The following is a 17,125-nucleotide window of genomic DNA, read 5'->3' as shown; positions in this document are numbered from 1 at the left end:
TTAGAAGGACTCTCGATTCTGCTTGTATGTGAAGACGGCTAGACACTACCCCCTCAATCTCCTCTTTTTCAGCCTAAATAATCCTGATTCTTCTAACATTTCCCAATATCTTGGAATTTGTGTTTATTATAGATTTCTAGATACTTTTTCACTCTCCTTTGGATTTTCCCCAACTTATCCACAATTTTCTAATGCTCAAAACTGAATATAGAATTCTAGGCGAGGCCTAATAAGAGTGGAAAAATCACCCCACATGACTTGCATGTGACACTCTTGTTAATACATCCAAGCATGCTATTAGCATTTTTTGCAACAATCATTGTTGACTCATACTCATCTTGTGATCCACCATAACCCCAAGGTCTTTTTTCTGCAGTACTATACGTAGCCAGTCATGTTATGTGTGTACATTTGATTATTCTTATGGGTTGTATTTTTTCATGGATTTGAACTTTTCTCTAGTTGTTCACGTCAAATCCTAATCCTGTCATTCACACATTTATTAAGTGTACATTCAATTTCATTCAAGTCATTAATGAAGATACCGAGCAGTTCCACACCCAGGACAATTCCACTTTATACATCCTCCCACTGTGACATTGAACTATTGATGAATATTTTTGAGCAATTATCCAGTTATGCACCCACTTTATAGTGTTTTAATCTAGGCTGTATTTCCTGAGGATACTTATGAGGACGTTGAAACAGTATCAGACATCTTACTAAGCTTGGAGTGCATCACATTCACTGCTCTTCCTTATCCACAGGGGCTGTCAACTAGTGGTGGGAAGGAACCAGGTTGGTTAAGTCTGATTCATGCTCGATAAATTTACCTTGGCTGTCCTGTATTACTAGGTCCTTATAAGTATATATTTGATAATATGCTCCAGTGATATTCCTTGGGCTTCCCCCTTTTTAAAGATGGCCAATGTATTTGCCCTTTTTCATTTTTCTGTGACTTCACCTGACCTCAAAGGCTCAATGAAAATAGCCAATGGTCTGCAGTTACTTCAGCTAAACTCTAAAATGAAACTCATCAGAATCTGCCAATTTGAAAATATTTTATTTACCTAATCTCTAATTTGTTCTTCCCCTACTCAAGCCTGAGTATACCCATCTCTGATGCTAACTGTGCTCATCCAATAGTTGACCTTTATTAGAGACTGAAATAAAAAAGTTAAACACTTCTGCCTTCTCTGCATCATCTATATTCCCCTCTACATTCTGTAAGAGTATTACATTTTTCTTCTCCTTCCTATTTCCAACGTATTCGTAGAATGCTATTTTGTTGTTTGTTTGCCCTTGCTAGCTATAGCCTCTGATTTTGTCTGTATACGCTCATTATAAACTCTGGCCCAAAAATATATTTATGCTAAAGCATTACTTCTGAGAAGGAATGTTTGGGGCCTAGCAGTCATTACATTTGTCCTGCTTTGCACATGAAATTAGTGTAACAAAATGTGGATGGCCACACATTCATACTTTGTCACACAGTAAAAATGGCTAATTCACCACAAAAATGGCATATATATGACAGACGTGGCTGTTTCAAAGGTGCAGAGAAAAGCAACTAAAACAATAAGGTGCCTGGAGCAGTTCCCATATCAGGACAGACTAAAAGAGCCACGCGCATGATCAGAGGTCAGGAAAACAGACCTTACGACGACAGGCTGAGAGGCACAGGGCTATTTAACCTGGAAAAGCATAGGCTCAGGAGTGATCTAATGGCCACCTATAAGTTTATCAGGGGTGACCACCAGGATCTGGGGGAGCGTTTGTTCACCACAGCGCCCCCAGGGATGACGAGGTCGAACGGTCATAAACTACTGCAAGACCGTTTCAGGCTGGACATAAGGAAGAATTTCTTTACTGTCCGAGCCCCCAAGGTCTGGAACAGCCTGCCATTGGAGGTGGTTCAAGCACCTACGTTGAACACCTTCAAGAATAAATTGGATGCTTATCTTGCTGGGATCCTATGACCCCAGCTGACTTCCTGTCCTTTGGGTGGGGGGCTGGACTCCATGATCTTCCGAGGTCCCTTCCAGCCCTAATGTCTATGAAAACTATGAAATCTATGAAAAAGGCTGGGAGATTCCGCAGTTTGGAAAGGAGAAAGCTGAGGGGGAATATGATAAAGGTCTTTGAAATCATGAAGGGTGTGGACCAAGTGAACAGGGAATTGTTGTTCAGCAAGTCTCAGAATAGTAGAACAAGGAGGCATCCACTGAAATTAGTAGGTGAGATTTAAAACTAACAAGAGAAAGTACTTTTTATGCAAGGCAGTTAATTCCCTGAAGGGAGTGAAATAGCAGCCCCCCACCCACCCTCTGGTGGGACAGCATGCCTTTTATGGCAACTCTGTTCTGCTCCAGCCAGAAGTGCTCTGTTTTGAAGTGCTGCAAACTTTGTAGTACTACAAAAAGAACACCTGCCAGTGCCCTGTCTTCACACACATCTAACACTCTGAAAACATCAGTTTCAGGAAATTAGTGGCTAGTGTCATACCTCCCTTTGTTAGCAAGATCATTAAAAGCTAGCCAACGCCACCCAGCAACTCATTGAGCTAAAGCTAATGTTTTAGACCTAGCACACTCTGGTTTCAGCCCAGGACATGGAACTTTTTTGGCACTGGTGGATGATTTTTTTCCTACTAATTGGCAGAGGACAGACATCCATGCCAATTCTCCTGAACCACTGTTCAGTATTCAACACTGCTTATTAACAATTACTGCTCTCTCACCTGAGAGGTGGCAGAAGTCCAAGACACAGTCCTAAAATGGTTTAAATCTCTCTGGAGAAATTTATCCTATGAGTATTGGTAGAGAACCTTGCTCCAGAAAGTCTCTCCACTTATGGCACTGAAGGTTATAGGGATAGTGTCCCATCTTATTATAACTTGCTGCAATGGTTCTGCACTAGGTCTTTGGCCACATTTTTTGTTACTGCCATTTTTGCTGGCAGAACCTGAATAGCACTCTAGAAGACTTTCTAATTAAAGAAATGATCAGTATGAAAATGTTTTTGAAGTGGTGGCTCAGTGAAAAAAGCACAGACCATTTATTCTGGCTGAATAATTTTATTTGTTTTATAAAAGCTGGGCAGCATTCACATGCTAAGCAACACGCTTAAATGGTAGGGTCAAAGAGTAAACAATAATTATTATAATGTGCTCCACTCACCTTTTAATGTCTGCCAGTTTCAGAGGCTCTCTTACAACAATGACGGTAGTAATTTCAGATACTAGCAATAAAAATGACTGGAGTCAGCTACTGATTATCTTCCATCAGCAAACACTGCCTCCGCACCAAATAATTTTAAGACTCAGTACCAGAAAAAAAAAGCATTACATACCAGTCTCATCGTGCTTAAAACTGTATGCTCAAGTACAGGCTTGGCAGAACATAGCTGCTTAGTTTCATGTCTTAGTTTGTCAATGAGTATTTTTCTTAAGGCTGAATGATGGAAGTTATAATAAAGTAAGTTGCTCTTCACTACTGGGTACCCCTTTCCCCATTTTGGTGCTCCCTCACCATCTAATTGTTTATGGCTGTGTTCCTCCCACTTCCGTTTGTGTGGGAAGTTCTGCTTCCCAACACTTGGATCAGTGTCACACAGCATAGGGTCATTGCTTAACTTTTTCCAAACTGTTGTGCCCATTGCATCTGTGCCTGAACCTGGTAGAATTTATTTTTTTCTTTCCATTTCCCAACTTTTTCAAGGGCTCTGGACACATCAGGAAAACTGAATCTCTAGTGCAGGCTGTCTTCTCACAGTCTTCCAGCCAGGTCTTAGCCATTGGCATACACTGAGTGGCATGTTTTGATTGAGTTACATGAAGCCAGCAATTTCTGGATTGCTTGCAGCTCTTACCACTCCAGGCTGTAATATTATCAGCAATCTTAAGATAAACAAAATAATTTGGTCAGAACCTTGATTAGACCCTGCAGGAAAATGTTTAAATGATTCAGAGAAGGAAACTTGATGTGAAGTTCTTGGGGCCCTTCATGGAGATACAGAAGTCTTCTGCTGACCCATCTTGATAGTACTAGAATCTCATGCTGTTATTTCTGCCAACCCACTAGCTGAAGCAAATCCTGCAAAAAATACCATATAAACCAAGGGGGAGAATATATTTTACCTAAGAGTGGCAAGTCTGGGCACAGAACAGATTACTGAAAATCATCATAGACTAAAACTTATACTTTGTTTTTATTGTAGTTAATAGTATGAACAGTCTGCCTTCAAAATGTAGCTGAATTAAATCTTTTAGGTGCTGCTGTCTTAGATTGCATTAGGGACTTTGCCTGTGATCAAGGTGCAGAATTGGGAGCAAAAAGACCTTTGCCTGTGTCACAGACTTGGTATATTACTTGGGGCAATTCCTTTGACCTTTGTGCCTTTTCTCATCCATTATGTGTAAAAATAATATTTACCACAGGGATAAAAAAGTTAAAAAAATTAAGTTAAAATGCTTTGGATATCCTCAGATGAAAGTACCTGACCAGTGAGCAAACACAACATTCAGTAAGTGACACTCTTACCTGAGTTATTACTGAACCAATAACTCAGGGTCATGTTTGCAGAGAGAGCAGATAGATGCAGGAATGAAGTGATTCCGTGTTATCCATAGATCAGTTTGTATAGTACTTCAAGTTTAAGTGGCTGTTATGACTGAACTGAATTTATGCAAATCAAAGCCAAAAGAACACCTTTAAAATGTGCATCACATACACAATACTTAACTAACTTTCAGATTTTAAGCTGTTACTTGCACTTTTTCACATTTTACTGAATACTTAAAGCAGAGGTTAATATATACTGAAAAATACAAAATGCAGCAAGTATGCATTTGTGTAGACTGAATAACAGTTAGGAATAGCCTAAGGAAACTAGCAGTCTGCTATCTTGATTTACAAAGGAAGTTTCCTCTTTTTATTGACAATGACACAATTTAAATGATCTATTTCACTTGTCTCTCTCTTTGATGTCGTTTAATTTGTCAATAGGAATTAGCTGCAGCTAAATACAGGGTCTTCATAAAGTCCTTGTGCACTTTTAAACTTGAATAACTTAGGTTGTGCACAAGGACTTTATGAAGACCCTGTATACTAAGAACTCAGGGGGTCTTTTACATTGTTCTTCATTTTCATTCTAGAGAGCAGCTATTTTAATAAGCTGGAATACAAATGTGTCAATAAAATGTACATACCTAACACTCAAAACATCGAAATGATTCAACTATCTTTGAAAGCAAGTTTTATATTCAAGAAGGCAAAATTTTTGAAATTTCACAGGCTTTTGTTTTGCTTCCGTCATTTTATTTATGCCACTGAATTAATATCCACTGGTTTTAGTTTTCACCTTTTCATTTTTCCCAGTCTATTTTAGTTTCCCAAAATATCTTCAGCTTTTGGAAAGGTTGATGGCCAAACCAAAAAACTAAACAAACCAAAACATTCACACACCCACACACATACATACAAAAATGAAACAGAATAAAAACACCATAGCTGACACATGCAGCGCTGCTTGTAGAGTATCCTGGATTTAGAAAAGAGTACAATCACATCCAGGGATAAACTGGAATGGAAACTAGGATAACTACATACCTACATATGATAATTATATACCTGCATTTATTTGTTTGCCTATACTTCCTCCTATAATAATATAGGACAATTATACCTAGAACTCCAGCATTAATCCAAGAAAATAATTTGTGAAATGTATGGTATGTCTCTATGTAACAGTTCAAGCTAACTCTAGAGCTCATTAGCAGAGCTGTACAGACTTCATAGACATTAGGGGCTGGAAGGGATCTCGTGAGACCTTTGAGTCCAGGCCCCCTACCTTAGGCAGGAAATCAGCTGAGGTCAAATGATCCCAGCAAGATATGTATCCAAACACCTTTTGAATGAATCCAGTGTAGGTACTTGCACCAGATGTCTGAGACATGATGACTAGGTGAACTTTGTGAGGTACCTTCCAGCCCTTCTTTCCTATGATTCTGAGATATTTTTGTTTTGGTGACAAACTATTACAAAAAACCCATGTCACGTGAACCTGAAATGTATATTTTTCCACATGAACTGGGAAATCAACACAAATCTAAATTACACAAATATTTTAGCTTGTCTAAATTTTAAGTTTTTGGCAACTGCTATTCAGAGGATTTGACATGAATTTACAAATAGTTGCCATCAAAGAAATAGCATCTGTTTTGCAAATGTATTAATCTTTTGAGCCAACAGACTTTTTAAACCACTGGAACAGATTTTTTAGCTAGCTTCTTTTTTAAAAAAAAGACGACATGTTATTTCTGTATCCAGCAACTGTATCCTGTTATGACTTTATCTGCATTAGGCAGCCTTCCAATATCACTTATTTTCTCTTAGATCGTTGGTTCTCAACCTTTTTAGATTCCAGGAACTTGTCAGTAAACGCCAGCTCTTAGCTTAAACTCATTTTTGACTATGGAAAAATAACAGAGCAGTTTTTCTGTTGCAAAGAATTCAGAAATAGATGCATCTCTAGCAGAACTAAGGAAGTTATTCTCCCGCTCTACTTGCTATTGGTGAGGCTGGAGCTGGAGAACTGTGTCCAGTTCTGGGCGCCACACTTCAAGAAGGATGTCAAAAAGCTTGAGAGAGGAGTCATTCATATAATTAGAGGCCTGAAGAGCAAGCCATATGAGGAAAGACTGAGAGATATGGGACTGTTCAGCCTAGAAAAAGAGAAGACTTTAAGGGGACTTGGTGGCAGCTTATAAATATATCAAAAGTGAGCATCAGGGGCTAGGCAAACAACTATTCACCAAAGCGCCCCAGGGGAAAACCAGCACTAACGGTCATAACCCCTAGAAGAAGGTTTCAGACTGGATATAAGGAAAAACTTCTTCATGGTTCGTGTGACCAGACTCTGGAATTTACTTCCAGCAGGGAAGGTGCAGGCATCTACCCTAAAGATCTTGAAAAGGAGACCAGATGCACACCTTGCTGGGGTTATTTGACCCCAGCAGTCTTTCCTGGCCAGAGCAGGGGAGTTGGACCTTATGATCTCACGAGGTCCCTTCCAGCCTTAAATTTCTGTGAATTTGTGAAAGGATAAATTGCAGGCCTTTGTAACTTCTGATTTTCTGCTACAGTTTCTGAGAAAGGAAAAAAGTTGTTGGCATTGTATTCAAAAAGCAAATCTGTTAGGACACCCAGGAAACAATGTGCAACCCCAGTGGACATGGCTGACGAAACAATTATGGGCATGGCAAGAACACAATGGTAGGGGGGGATCTACAGACGATACTCAAAGATAGATAAGGTCTCACACATTCATTAGACTTTCACTGTATAAAAATGTACAGTGGCTTTATTGACATGTACATTCCATTATGTTTACAGCTGCAAGATATGAGGCACACTCAGTATTGCACTTCATTAAAATTTCAGGCTCAAACATAACCCAGAAGTTTAAATGAAACTGCTGTTGTAATTTAGTAATTCTTATACGGGACAAACATTGATACCTTTATATACAGCGTGATACTCGTTATATTTATGCCTTTCTAACACAATTTTTTTATAACAGTCTAGGAAAGAAACCAGAATATTCCTCTTTTCCACTCTCACCTGTGATGCAGTTACAATTGTACAGGATTACAAAAAGTCAGTATACAATAATCAATATTTTTTTCTTTCTTCATCTGAAAGCCAGCATCATTCATAGTCCACAGACACAGAGATCCTTTAATAGCAAGTATTTATTTGTAAATGTCCAACGCTTCATAGCCAATGACTGTAATGGCCACATGCAAACACCTCACAAGTTTGATGTCTTGGTTCAAAAAAAATGTCATTTTTCTCACAGCAAGTGTTATGTACACAGTATTTGGCATCCTTCTTGCACTGTAAATTGTTCCTTTTACCTGGTATAGGAAATGGTCCCATCCTCATCCCAACTGGGGTTTACGCTCAGGACACTTGTGGGATGACATCAACGGTTTTGCTCTGGTTAAAAATGACTAATTTAAAAAGTGTGAGCATTTCTGCAAACCCCACAACCTAGAGCAAACTCTTCGCCAGTGGGAGGATGAACAACATGAAGTGGACATTCTGTACCTTCAAGCTGTTTCCCTTTGGGACCTACAACCAGTTTAAACAAGGAGGGGGAAAAAAAGGAAGAGGAAGATAAATGGACTTGCAAAACTTGCGATGAGATGCAAAAAAAGCAGCAGGCCTATCTGAAAAAGCATAATATTAAATGGAAAAATCATTTTGCTTAGCTGGATGTTATGACACCCATAAAAATGGATTTAGAATTAGAAAAAGTAGGTAACAGGCTTCAAGTAGGCAATGAAAAAGAAAAATCTTTTAATGATATAGAAAAAAAGTATGAACAGTTAGATGAGGTCCAGCAAAAAAACAACTGTTGGGTCTTAAAAGACAACATTGCGTTAAGGATCACATTTCAAAGAAAACACATGAAAAAACAGACTATAGATGCAATTACAGTGAATCAAATTAATACAGGAAAATTAACTGACAATAACCTTGTAAAGAAGAAAACTAGTTTTATCAAACAGGACATTAATTCTATGAAATGTTACAGCTTAACATGCAACAAGAAGAACCTTTACACAGAGCAACATACACACTTGGTAAGTGGAAGTTGGGGTTCAACAGTTCCAAATGTTCATAGCTGCAGAGTGCATAAGTCAGGGTAAATACTGACTTGTGGCAATTTTAATTATTATAATTTTTGGTCGGTGTGACAGAACATGCAACTCAAAGTGGGTGAATGCATGGAGGCAATTTGAAATTCAACCCTCTACCAACGATAGTACTGATTTTACTGTGACAACAGTGCTGCTCATTTTGGAAAGCCCAATTTGACAAGGTTAAAAAATGCAGGAAAAATTGGAAGTCATTGCATAGTCATGGAACTATGATGCGACTGGAATAACAGAGACTGGTGGGATAGCTCACATGACTGGGGCACTATCATGGATGGGTACAAATTGCTCAGGAAGGACAGACAAGGAAGAATAGGTGGAGGAGCTGCACTATGTAAAAGAGTCATATGATTGCTCAGAGCTCCAGTATGAAACTAGAGAAAGGCCTGTTCATAAAATCATAGAAGTAGGGTCGGAAGGGACCTTGTAGATCTTCAAGTCCAACCCCCCACCTGGGCGGGAGAAAAACTGACTCAAATTGAGTCCAGCCAGGTAGGCATCAAGCCTCTTCTTAAAGACCCCCAGGGTAGGAGCCAGCACCACTTCCCTTGGAAGTTGGTTCCAGCTCCTAGGTGCTCTAACTGTGAAGTAGTTCTTGCAGATGTCTAATCTAAATCTACTCTCCAATAATTTGTGTCCATTATTCCTTGTTATGCCAGGGGGCGCTAGGGGAAACAGTGTCTCCCCCAAACCCTTCTGGTCCCCCCCTAGTGAGTTTATAGACAGTCACCACGTCCCCCCTCAGCCTTCTCTTGTGAAGGCTGAACAGGTTCAGGTCCCGCAGTCTTTCATTGTAGGGTCTGCCCTGTTGTCCCCAGATCATGAGGGTGGCCCTCCTCTGGACCCTCTCCATGTTGTCCACATCCCTCCTGAAATGGGGCGCACAGAACTGGATGCAGTACTCCAGCTGTGGCCTGACCAACGTTGCATAGAGGGGGAGGATCACCTCCCTGGCTCTACCTGAGATGCACCTGTGGATGCACGACAAGGTCCGGTTAGCCCTGCCAACCGTGAGCTCGCATTGTCGGCCCATGTTCATCTTGGAGTCAGTAATGACTCCAAGATCCCTTTCTGCCTCCGTGCTCTCAAGAAGGGAGTTTCCCATTCTGTAAGTGTGCTGCTGGTTTCTACTGCCTAAGTGTAGCACCCTGCACTTGTCAGTATTGAAACGCATCCTGTTTATGTTAGCCCACCCCTGTAACCTATCCAAGTCTTGCTGCAGTCTTTCCCTCCGTACTAGCGTGCTCACCTCACCCCAAATTTTGGTATCATCAGTGAATTTAAACAGGTTGCTTTTCACCCCATCGTCCAAATTGCTGGTGAAGAAATTGAACAGCGCAGGCCCAAGGACCGAGCCCTGGGGGACTCCGCTGCCCACTTCCCCCCAGGCTGAATCTGACCTGTCCACCACCACCCTCTGAGTGCGACCCTTCAGCCAATCTGTAATCCATCTGACTGTGTAGGCATCAATGCCACAGTCACCTAGTTTTTTAACTGTGCTATTGAAAGTCTCTTGGTTAAGGTTAGAGGGGAGAGCAGCAAGGGTAGTGTAGTGGGTGTCTGCTATAGACCACCAGACCAGGAAGAAGTGGTTGATGAGGCTTTCTTTAAACAGCTAGTGGAAATTTCCCAATCACAAGCCCTGGTTCTCATGGGGGATTTCAATCTCCCTGACATCTGCTGGGAGTGCAATACAGCAGTGCACAGGCAATCCAGGATGTTTTTGGAGAGCGTTAGGGACACCTTCCTGGTGCAAGTGCTGGAGCGGCCAAATAGGGGCCATGCTCTTCTTGAGCTACTGCTCATTAACAGGAAAGAATTGGTGAGGAATGTAGTGGATGGCAACTTGGGCAGCAGTGACCACAAGATGACTGAGTTCAGGACCCTGAGGAAAGGAAGGATAGAGAGCAGCAGAGTAAGGACCCTGACTTCAGAAAAGTAGACTTCAGCTCACTCAGGGAACTTCTGGACAGGATCCCCTGAGAAGCCAGTCTGCAGGGAAGAGAAGTCTAGAAGAGCTGACTGTACATTAAAGAAGCCTTACTGAGAGCGGAGGAACAAACCATCCCAATGCGCAGGAAGACTAGCAAGTATGGCAGAAGACCAGCTTGGTTTAGCAGGGAACTCTTCGGTAAACTAAATCACAAAACTGAAGCTTATAAGAAGTGGAAACTTGGATAAATAATTAGAGAGGAATACAAGAATATTGCTTGGGCATGCAGGGATGAAGTCAGGAAGGCCAAAGCACAATTGAAGTTGCAGCTAGCAAGAGATGTGAAGAGTAACAAGAAGGGGTTCTACAAGTACGTCAATAAGCAAGAGGAGGATCAGGGAAAGTGTGGGTCCCTTACTGAGTGGAGGAGGCAACCTTGTGACAGAGGTTGCAGAAGAGGCTGAAATGCTCAATGCCTTTTTCACTTAAGTCTTCACAGACAAGGTCAGCTCCCAGACTTCTGCATCAGGCAGCATAGTCTGGGGAGGAGGTGAGCAGCCAGCAGTGGTGAAAGAACAAGTTAGGGACTATTTAGCAAAGCTGGACATATACAAGTCCATAGGGCCAGATGGGATGCACCTGAGGGTGCTGAGGGAGTTGGCTGATAAGACTGTAGAGCCACTGGCTATCATCTTTGAAAACTAATGGCAACCAGGAGAGGTCCCAGATGATTAGAAAAGGGCAAATATAGTATCCATATTTAAGGGAAAAAAGAGGATGCATGGGAACTACAGACCAGTCAGCCTCACCTCAGTCCATGGAAAAATCATGGAGCAGATCCTCAGAGTCCATTTTTAAGCACTTAGAGAAGAAGGTGGTTAGGAACAGTCACCATGGATTCACCAAGGGCAAGTCATGCCTGACCAACCTGATTGCCTTCCATGATGAGATGACTGGCTCTGTCGATGCAGGAAAGCCAGTGGATGTGATAAACCTTGATTTTAGCAAGGATGAATGGACAGTCCTGGGTAATGTGGGGCCCTTGCAGGACGCGTTGGGAAACTTGGTCGTCACACCAGATGGCAAAGCTAACATGTTTAACAATTTCTTTGCCTCCATCTTCCTAAGTAGGGACCAGAAAAGCCACCTCCCTGCTGGCCCCCCTCGGGCCCCGGGGAAGGCACACCTGGGCCACGGGTTAGTGAGGATTTAGTCAGGGAGCTTCTGGAGGGGTTGGATGTATTCAAGTCAGCCAGTCCGGATGATCTCCACCCTAGAGCTCTAAAGGAACTAGCCGAGGTCATTGCAAGTCCCCTGGCATGGCTTTACGAGCACTCATGGTGCTCTGGTGAGGTACGGGAGGACTGGAAGAGGGCCAAAGTGGTTCCCACCTTCAAAAAAGGCAGGAAGGAGGACCCGGGAAACTATAGGCCAGTTAGTCTTACCTCCATCCTAGGCAAGCTGTTTGAGAAAATTATGCTGGCACACATCCAGGACGGGCCAGCAGGGGACTGCATGCTTAGGAGCAACCAACACAGGTTCATCAGTGGCAGGTCCTGTCAGACCAACCTGGTGGCCTTTTATGATCAGATCACCAGATAATTAGATGCAGAGGTAGCAGTGGATATAGTCTTCCTGGACTTCCAGAAGGCTTTTGACACTGTCTCTCACCCCATTCTCATTAAGAAACTGGGGGGCTGTGGTGTCGACACCCACACAGTCAAATGGGTCGCCAACTGGCTGGAGGGCCGCACCTAGAGGGTGGTAGTGGATGGGTCCTTCTCAACCTGGAAGGACATGGGCAGTGGGGTCCCGCACGGCTCAGTCCTCGGGCCCGCACTGTTCAACATCTTCATCAGTGATTTGGACGAGGGGGTAAAAAGCACCCTGTTTAAATTTGCTGATGACACTGAGATGTAGGGAGATGTGGGCACACTGGAAGGATGCAACAGGCTACAATCAGACCTAGACGGGTTACAAGGGTGGGCGGATGAGAATAGGATGGATTTCAACACAGACAAGTGCAAGGTGATGCACCTCGGGAGGAACAACTGGCACCATACCTACAGGTTAGGGAACTCCCCTCTTGTCAGCACGTAGGCAGAAAAGGATCTTGGGGTCATCACTGACTCCAAAATGAACATGAGCCAGCAGTGTGGGAAGGCAGTTAGGAAGGCCAACCGCACCTTGTCATGCAACCACAGATGCATCTCGAGCAGGTCCAAAGAGGTGATCCTCCCCCTCTACGTGGCACTGGTCAGGCCGCAGCTGGAGTACTGCATCCAGTTCTGGGTGCCACACTTCAAGAGGGATGTCGACAGCATGGAGAGGGTCCAGAGGAGGGCCACTCATATGATCACGGGACAACGGGGCAGACCCTATGAGGAGAAGCTACGGGACCTGAACCTGTTCAGCCTCCAAAAGAGAAGGCTGAGGGGGGTTCTTGTGGCCTGTTATAAACTAGTCAGGGGGGATCAGCAGGCATTGGGGGAGTCACTGTTCCCCCGAGCACTGCCAGGAGTGACCAGGAATAACGGTCACAAGCTGGCAGAGGGTAGGTTTAGGTTAGATATCAGGAGGCGCGACTTCACAGTCAGGGCAGCTAGGGTCCGGAACCAACTTCCAAGAGAAGTGGTGCAGGCTACCCTGGGGGTGTTTAAGAGGAGGTTAGATGAACATCTTGCTGGGGTCGTTTGACCCTAGTATTCTTTCCTGCCATGGCAGGGGGTCGGACTAGATAATCTGCTCAGGTCCCTTCCGACCCTAGAAACTATGAAACTATGACTGTACAGTGGATAGAAAACTTAGAAGGTAGTAATCAATGGCTCGATGTCTAGTTGGCAGCCGGTATCGAGTGGAGTGCCCCAGGGATTGGTCCTGGGGCTGGTTTGTTCACTGACTTCATCAATGATCTGGAGGATGGCAGAGAGTGCACCCTCAACAAGTTTGTAGGTGACATCAAGCTGGGGGGTAGTAGTACATACAATGAAGGGGAGGGCTAGGCTTCAGAGTGACCTAGACAAACTGCAGGACTGGGTCAAAAGAAATCTCATGAGGATCAACAGGGACAAGTACAAAGTCCTGCACGTAGGACCAAACAGTCCCATGCAGTGGTACAGGCTGGGGACTGACTGGCTGGGCAGCAGCCCTGCAAAAAAGGACCTGGGGGGTTACAGTAGACAATAAGCTGAGTATCTGCCAGCGGTGTGCCCTTGTTTCCAAGAAACCAAGTGTCATACTGGGCTGCACTGGTAGGTATGTTGCCAGATCATTCTCCTCTATTCAGCACTGGTAAAGCCACATCTGGAGTACTGTGTTCAGTTTTGCCCCCTTCCCCCCCGCCACTACAGAAAGGATGTGGACAAATTGGAGAGTCCAGCAGAGAGCAACGAAGAGTGAGAGAGCTGGGGCATATGACTTACAGACTAAGGGAACTGGGCTTATTTAGTCTAGAGAAGAGGAGATTGAAAGGGGATTTAACAGCAGCCTTCAACTACCCAAAGGGAGGTTTAAAAGAAGACGGTGCTAGACTGTTCTCAGTGGTGGCAGATGACAGAACAAGGAGCAAAGGTCTCAAGTTACAGGAAAGGTAGTAAAACACTGGAACAGGTTATCCAGAGCGGTGGTGGAAGCTCCATCCTTGGAGGTTTTCAAGACACAGCTAGACAAAGCTTTGGCTGGGATGATCTAGTTGGGGGTGATCCTGTTTTGAGCAGGGGGTTGGACTAGATGACTTCCAGAGATCCCTTCCAACCTTAATTTTCTATGATTCTATGAATTATCTTAAAATGTTACATGACTGGTATAATTTTTCATTTTAATTCCGTTAATTTTTAGAAATACAGGCAAGTCAATCAAATATTACTTTCAGGAAATGGTGGCTATTGAAATAAACTGTCCTGTAAAAAACCTTACCTGCAGGACAATGTGGAAGTTCTTCTTTAGGGATGCTTGTCATTCTTTGGAAATCATCATGGCAAGCATTGCAAAAATGTGTTGTCCCAAAACAAAAGAACACAGCAACTGAGCAGCAGTAGCGGCATTTGTACTCTAAGAAATCGGTACCATGTTTGGGACACATCTGTATAGGAAGGAAACAGAAATGCTGTTGTGGCAGAACCAAACTGTAACAATTAAAGCTATGTATTTTTTATTACACAGCATATTAAAATTATACAACACTTAGATATATTGACTACAAAGAAATTACACCACTGTATACTTCCCATGATTATACAAAAACAAATACAAAAATTGTTGGCTTACTTGAGCCCTTGAAACATCAGAGCATGCACCACAAATGAGCTCCCTTGGATCATAATCATCTCCTTGTCCAGCCTCAGCATCACAGCGAGCTTCACCACCAAAATATGCCTAGATGTGACACAGAAATGACTGGAAGTTGAAAACAAGTTGTTTACATTTTCTGTATGTGTCAGTTATGGAACAATTTTTGCCTGTTCTGTTTTGGAACAGGAAAGTTGCATTGAGGCTGTGGAGAAGCTTGCTTCTTTCTTCTCACCTGTCTGCACAGGGCACAGCTTCAAGGGCAGGAAGAGTCCTATTCCAACAGGTTGTAAAGTTGGAGCCTCTACCTTACTGAGTGGAGTTTGCAATGGTGCTGGGAGGTAAGGAACAGCTGTTTTATCCATTCCCAAGGTCAGACTCCTGCTGGATTGGTGGGTGCAACCCATTCTTTAGTTTTACTCACTGAAGGGCCTGCTGGGCATGAACACACCACCAAGCAGGCTGCCAACTTTTGAGGGGTTTTCTTATACACTAAGTGTTTTCAGATACTTCTACAGATCTGGAGAGGGGGGTGAGGGGAACACTACTTCCTGCATCTCCAAGTAACTGTATATCAATGGAGAGCTGTGCCTGAATTTCCAAAGGGGAAAAGTTAAGAGAGGAGAAGGGCAAAGAGAAGCAAGTGAAAATATCTGTAAGAGGGGAAGCAGCAAATGGAGAATGAGAAATGAGATGTGGGTGGCCAAGTAGGGGACAGGTGAGCTGGAGAGAATGGCACATGTCTAAAAGCAGCAGGAAACTGAGAGGAGGAAAATTCACCAGCTGGGAGGAGGTGGGGTGGGAAGGATGCACAGGTAGAAATAACTTAATGAACAGATTACAGGAAAAGCACACAATGCATTTACCCACTTATAAAAATGTGTGGTCTTTTCAGGCAATTCATTATCTATACAGGTACATATGGCAGCCAGACTATAACCCCTAAAGTTTGTCTCTTGCCACTGACACTTATCACTGGCCCTTGGACTCCAATTGAAAAGTTAAATCACAATAAACAGTCCTACTCTTTCCATCTTCCATACATCTTATTAATGCTCATACTCTTCCCCTGAGTTGTTACTGCACCATTACTGGTAGGCTTCCAGTACAGAGGGGTGTTAAAGTTCCTGTACCTGTCATGTTCTTCCATTTCACATTTAAACAAAATATCTTAAGTGGCAGTGGAAAGAGTGTGACAACTACTTTATTCTGGGGAATGTTTAAGCTACTCCACAGAACCGAGCATGTTCTGAAGCCTTGTCTTAAATTCAGAATTACTTTATACATTGGGGAGAAAATGTAGCCAAAAAATTATTTGGCATCATGGTTTAAAATTTTTTTTTTCAAAACAGGATCATGATGTTCACCCTTTCAAACGGGCTTAAAATATATGGAAAGGACAGATCCACGTGGCAATATTTTCATGAAATCTTAGTGGTGAAATTCAAATGGCAAAAATTGAAGTAAGCGGTGGCCTCGTAGAACTCCTAGGCCGTGTCCAGACGTTGTTACCTCTCACCTCTGTGTTCTTGGGGAACCCTGGAGAGTACACAGCCTGTTTGACTCACAAAGGACTCACCCCCTCCCCACCTTTGCCTGAACAAGAACTGATTAGAGGAAGGACTTACAAAAGACAATGAAGACGCAGTGGGAGATGCATCTAAAGCCCTCCAATCAAGGGTGATAAGGGTAAAGCAACTCCCCTGGTCTCATCTGCATCCAAGATGGAACTGCATGACAACTCATTTAAATGGGAGATGGGACAGGAATGCACCTTCATTAATATTTACGATGGAGAACAGAGATTTCAAGGCAAGGACAGCACTAAATTCTGGGACCAAAGAAGCAGAGGAGCACTGTATGATGGGGATCCCTGCTCCAAATGCTAATCAACCCATGTCTACACACATCCAGCTCGGCAGTTATCAGACCAATTCTAGTAATGAGTAATTTATTGGGACTCAAAACACTGAATCTGCCTGCCTGTATTGTGAGCTCCCTCAGAGTAATGCCACCCACAGTCAGAAGTGATCAGTTCCTATTATCCAGCACATAAGCCATTGTTTACCCATAAACAAACCTAGTTTTCTCCCTTGAACCATTGTTAGTTCTCTACTGAAACCCCTACCCAAGCTCAAGTTCCTGTTCTGGGGCTAGGATCCAAGAGCTGCACCAGCTCC

General features: G+C 43.0%; 1 protein-coding gene across 18 annotated transcripts in view; it reads right to left on the bottom strand.

Annotated features, from left to right (window-relative positions):
- Positions 1-7,328: 7,328 nt before the first annotated feature.
- Positions 7,329-17,125, bottom strand: part of MYCBP2 (MYC binding protein 2) — a 298,411-nt gene continuing 288,614 nt past the window's right edge. For all 18 annotated transcript variants that reach the window (XM_090023921.1, XM_090023940.1, XM_090023966.1 and 15 more), the window contains 3 exons: positions 14,925-15,032; positions 14,574-14,739; positions 7,329-8,135 (listed from right to left, as the gene is read on the bottom strand). In XM_090023921.1, the coding sequence (XP_089880047.1) occupies positions 8,020-8,135; positions 14,574-14,739; positions 14,925-15,032 (390 nt within the window). In that variant the 3' untranslated portion in view covers positions 7,329-8,019. The remainder of the gene's footprint in view (positions 8,136-14,573; positions 14,740-14,924; positions 15,033-17,125) is intronic.

Source organism: Crocodylus siamensis, chromosome 1 (genome assembly GCF_052110815.1).
Source record: "Crocodylus siamensis isolate JL-2025a chromosome 1, ASM5211081v1, whole genome shotgun sequence".
Classification (NCBI taxonomy): domain Eukaryota; kingdom Metazoa; phylum Chordata; order Crocodylia; family Crocodylidae; genus Crocodylus; species Crocodylus siamensis.
Note: the sequence above shows the minus strand (reverse complement) of the source record. Positions and strands in the feature narration are given on the sequence as shown.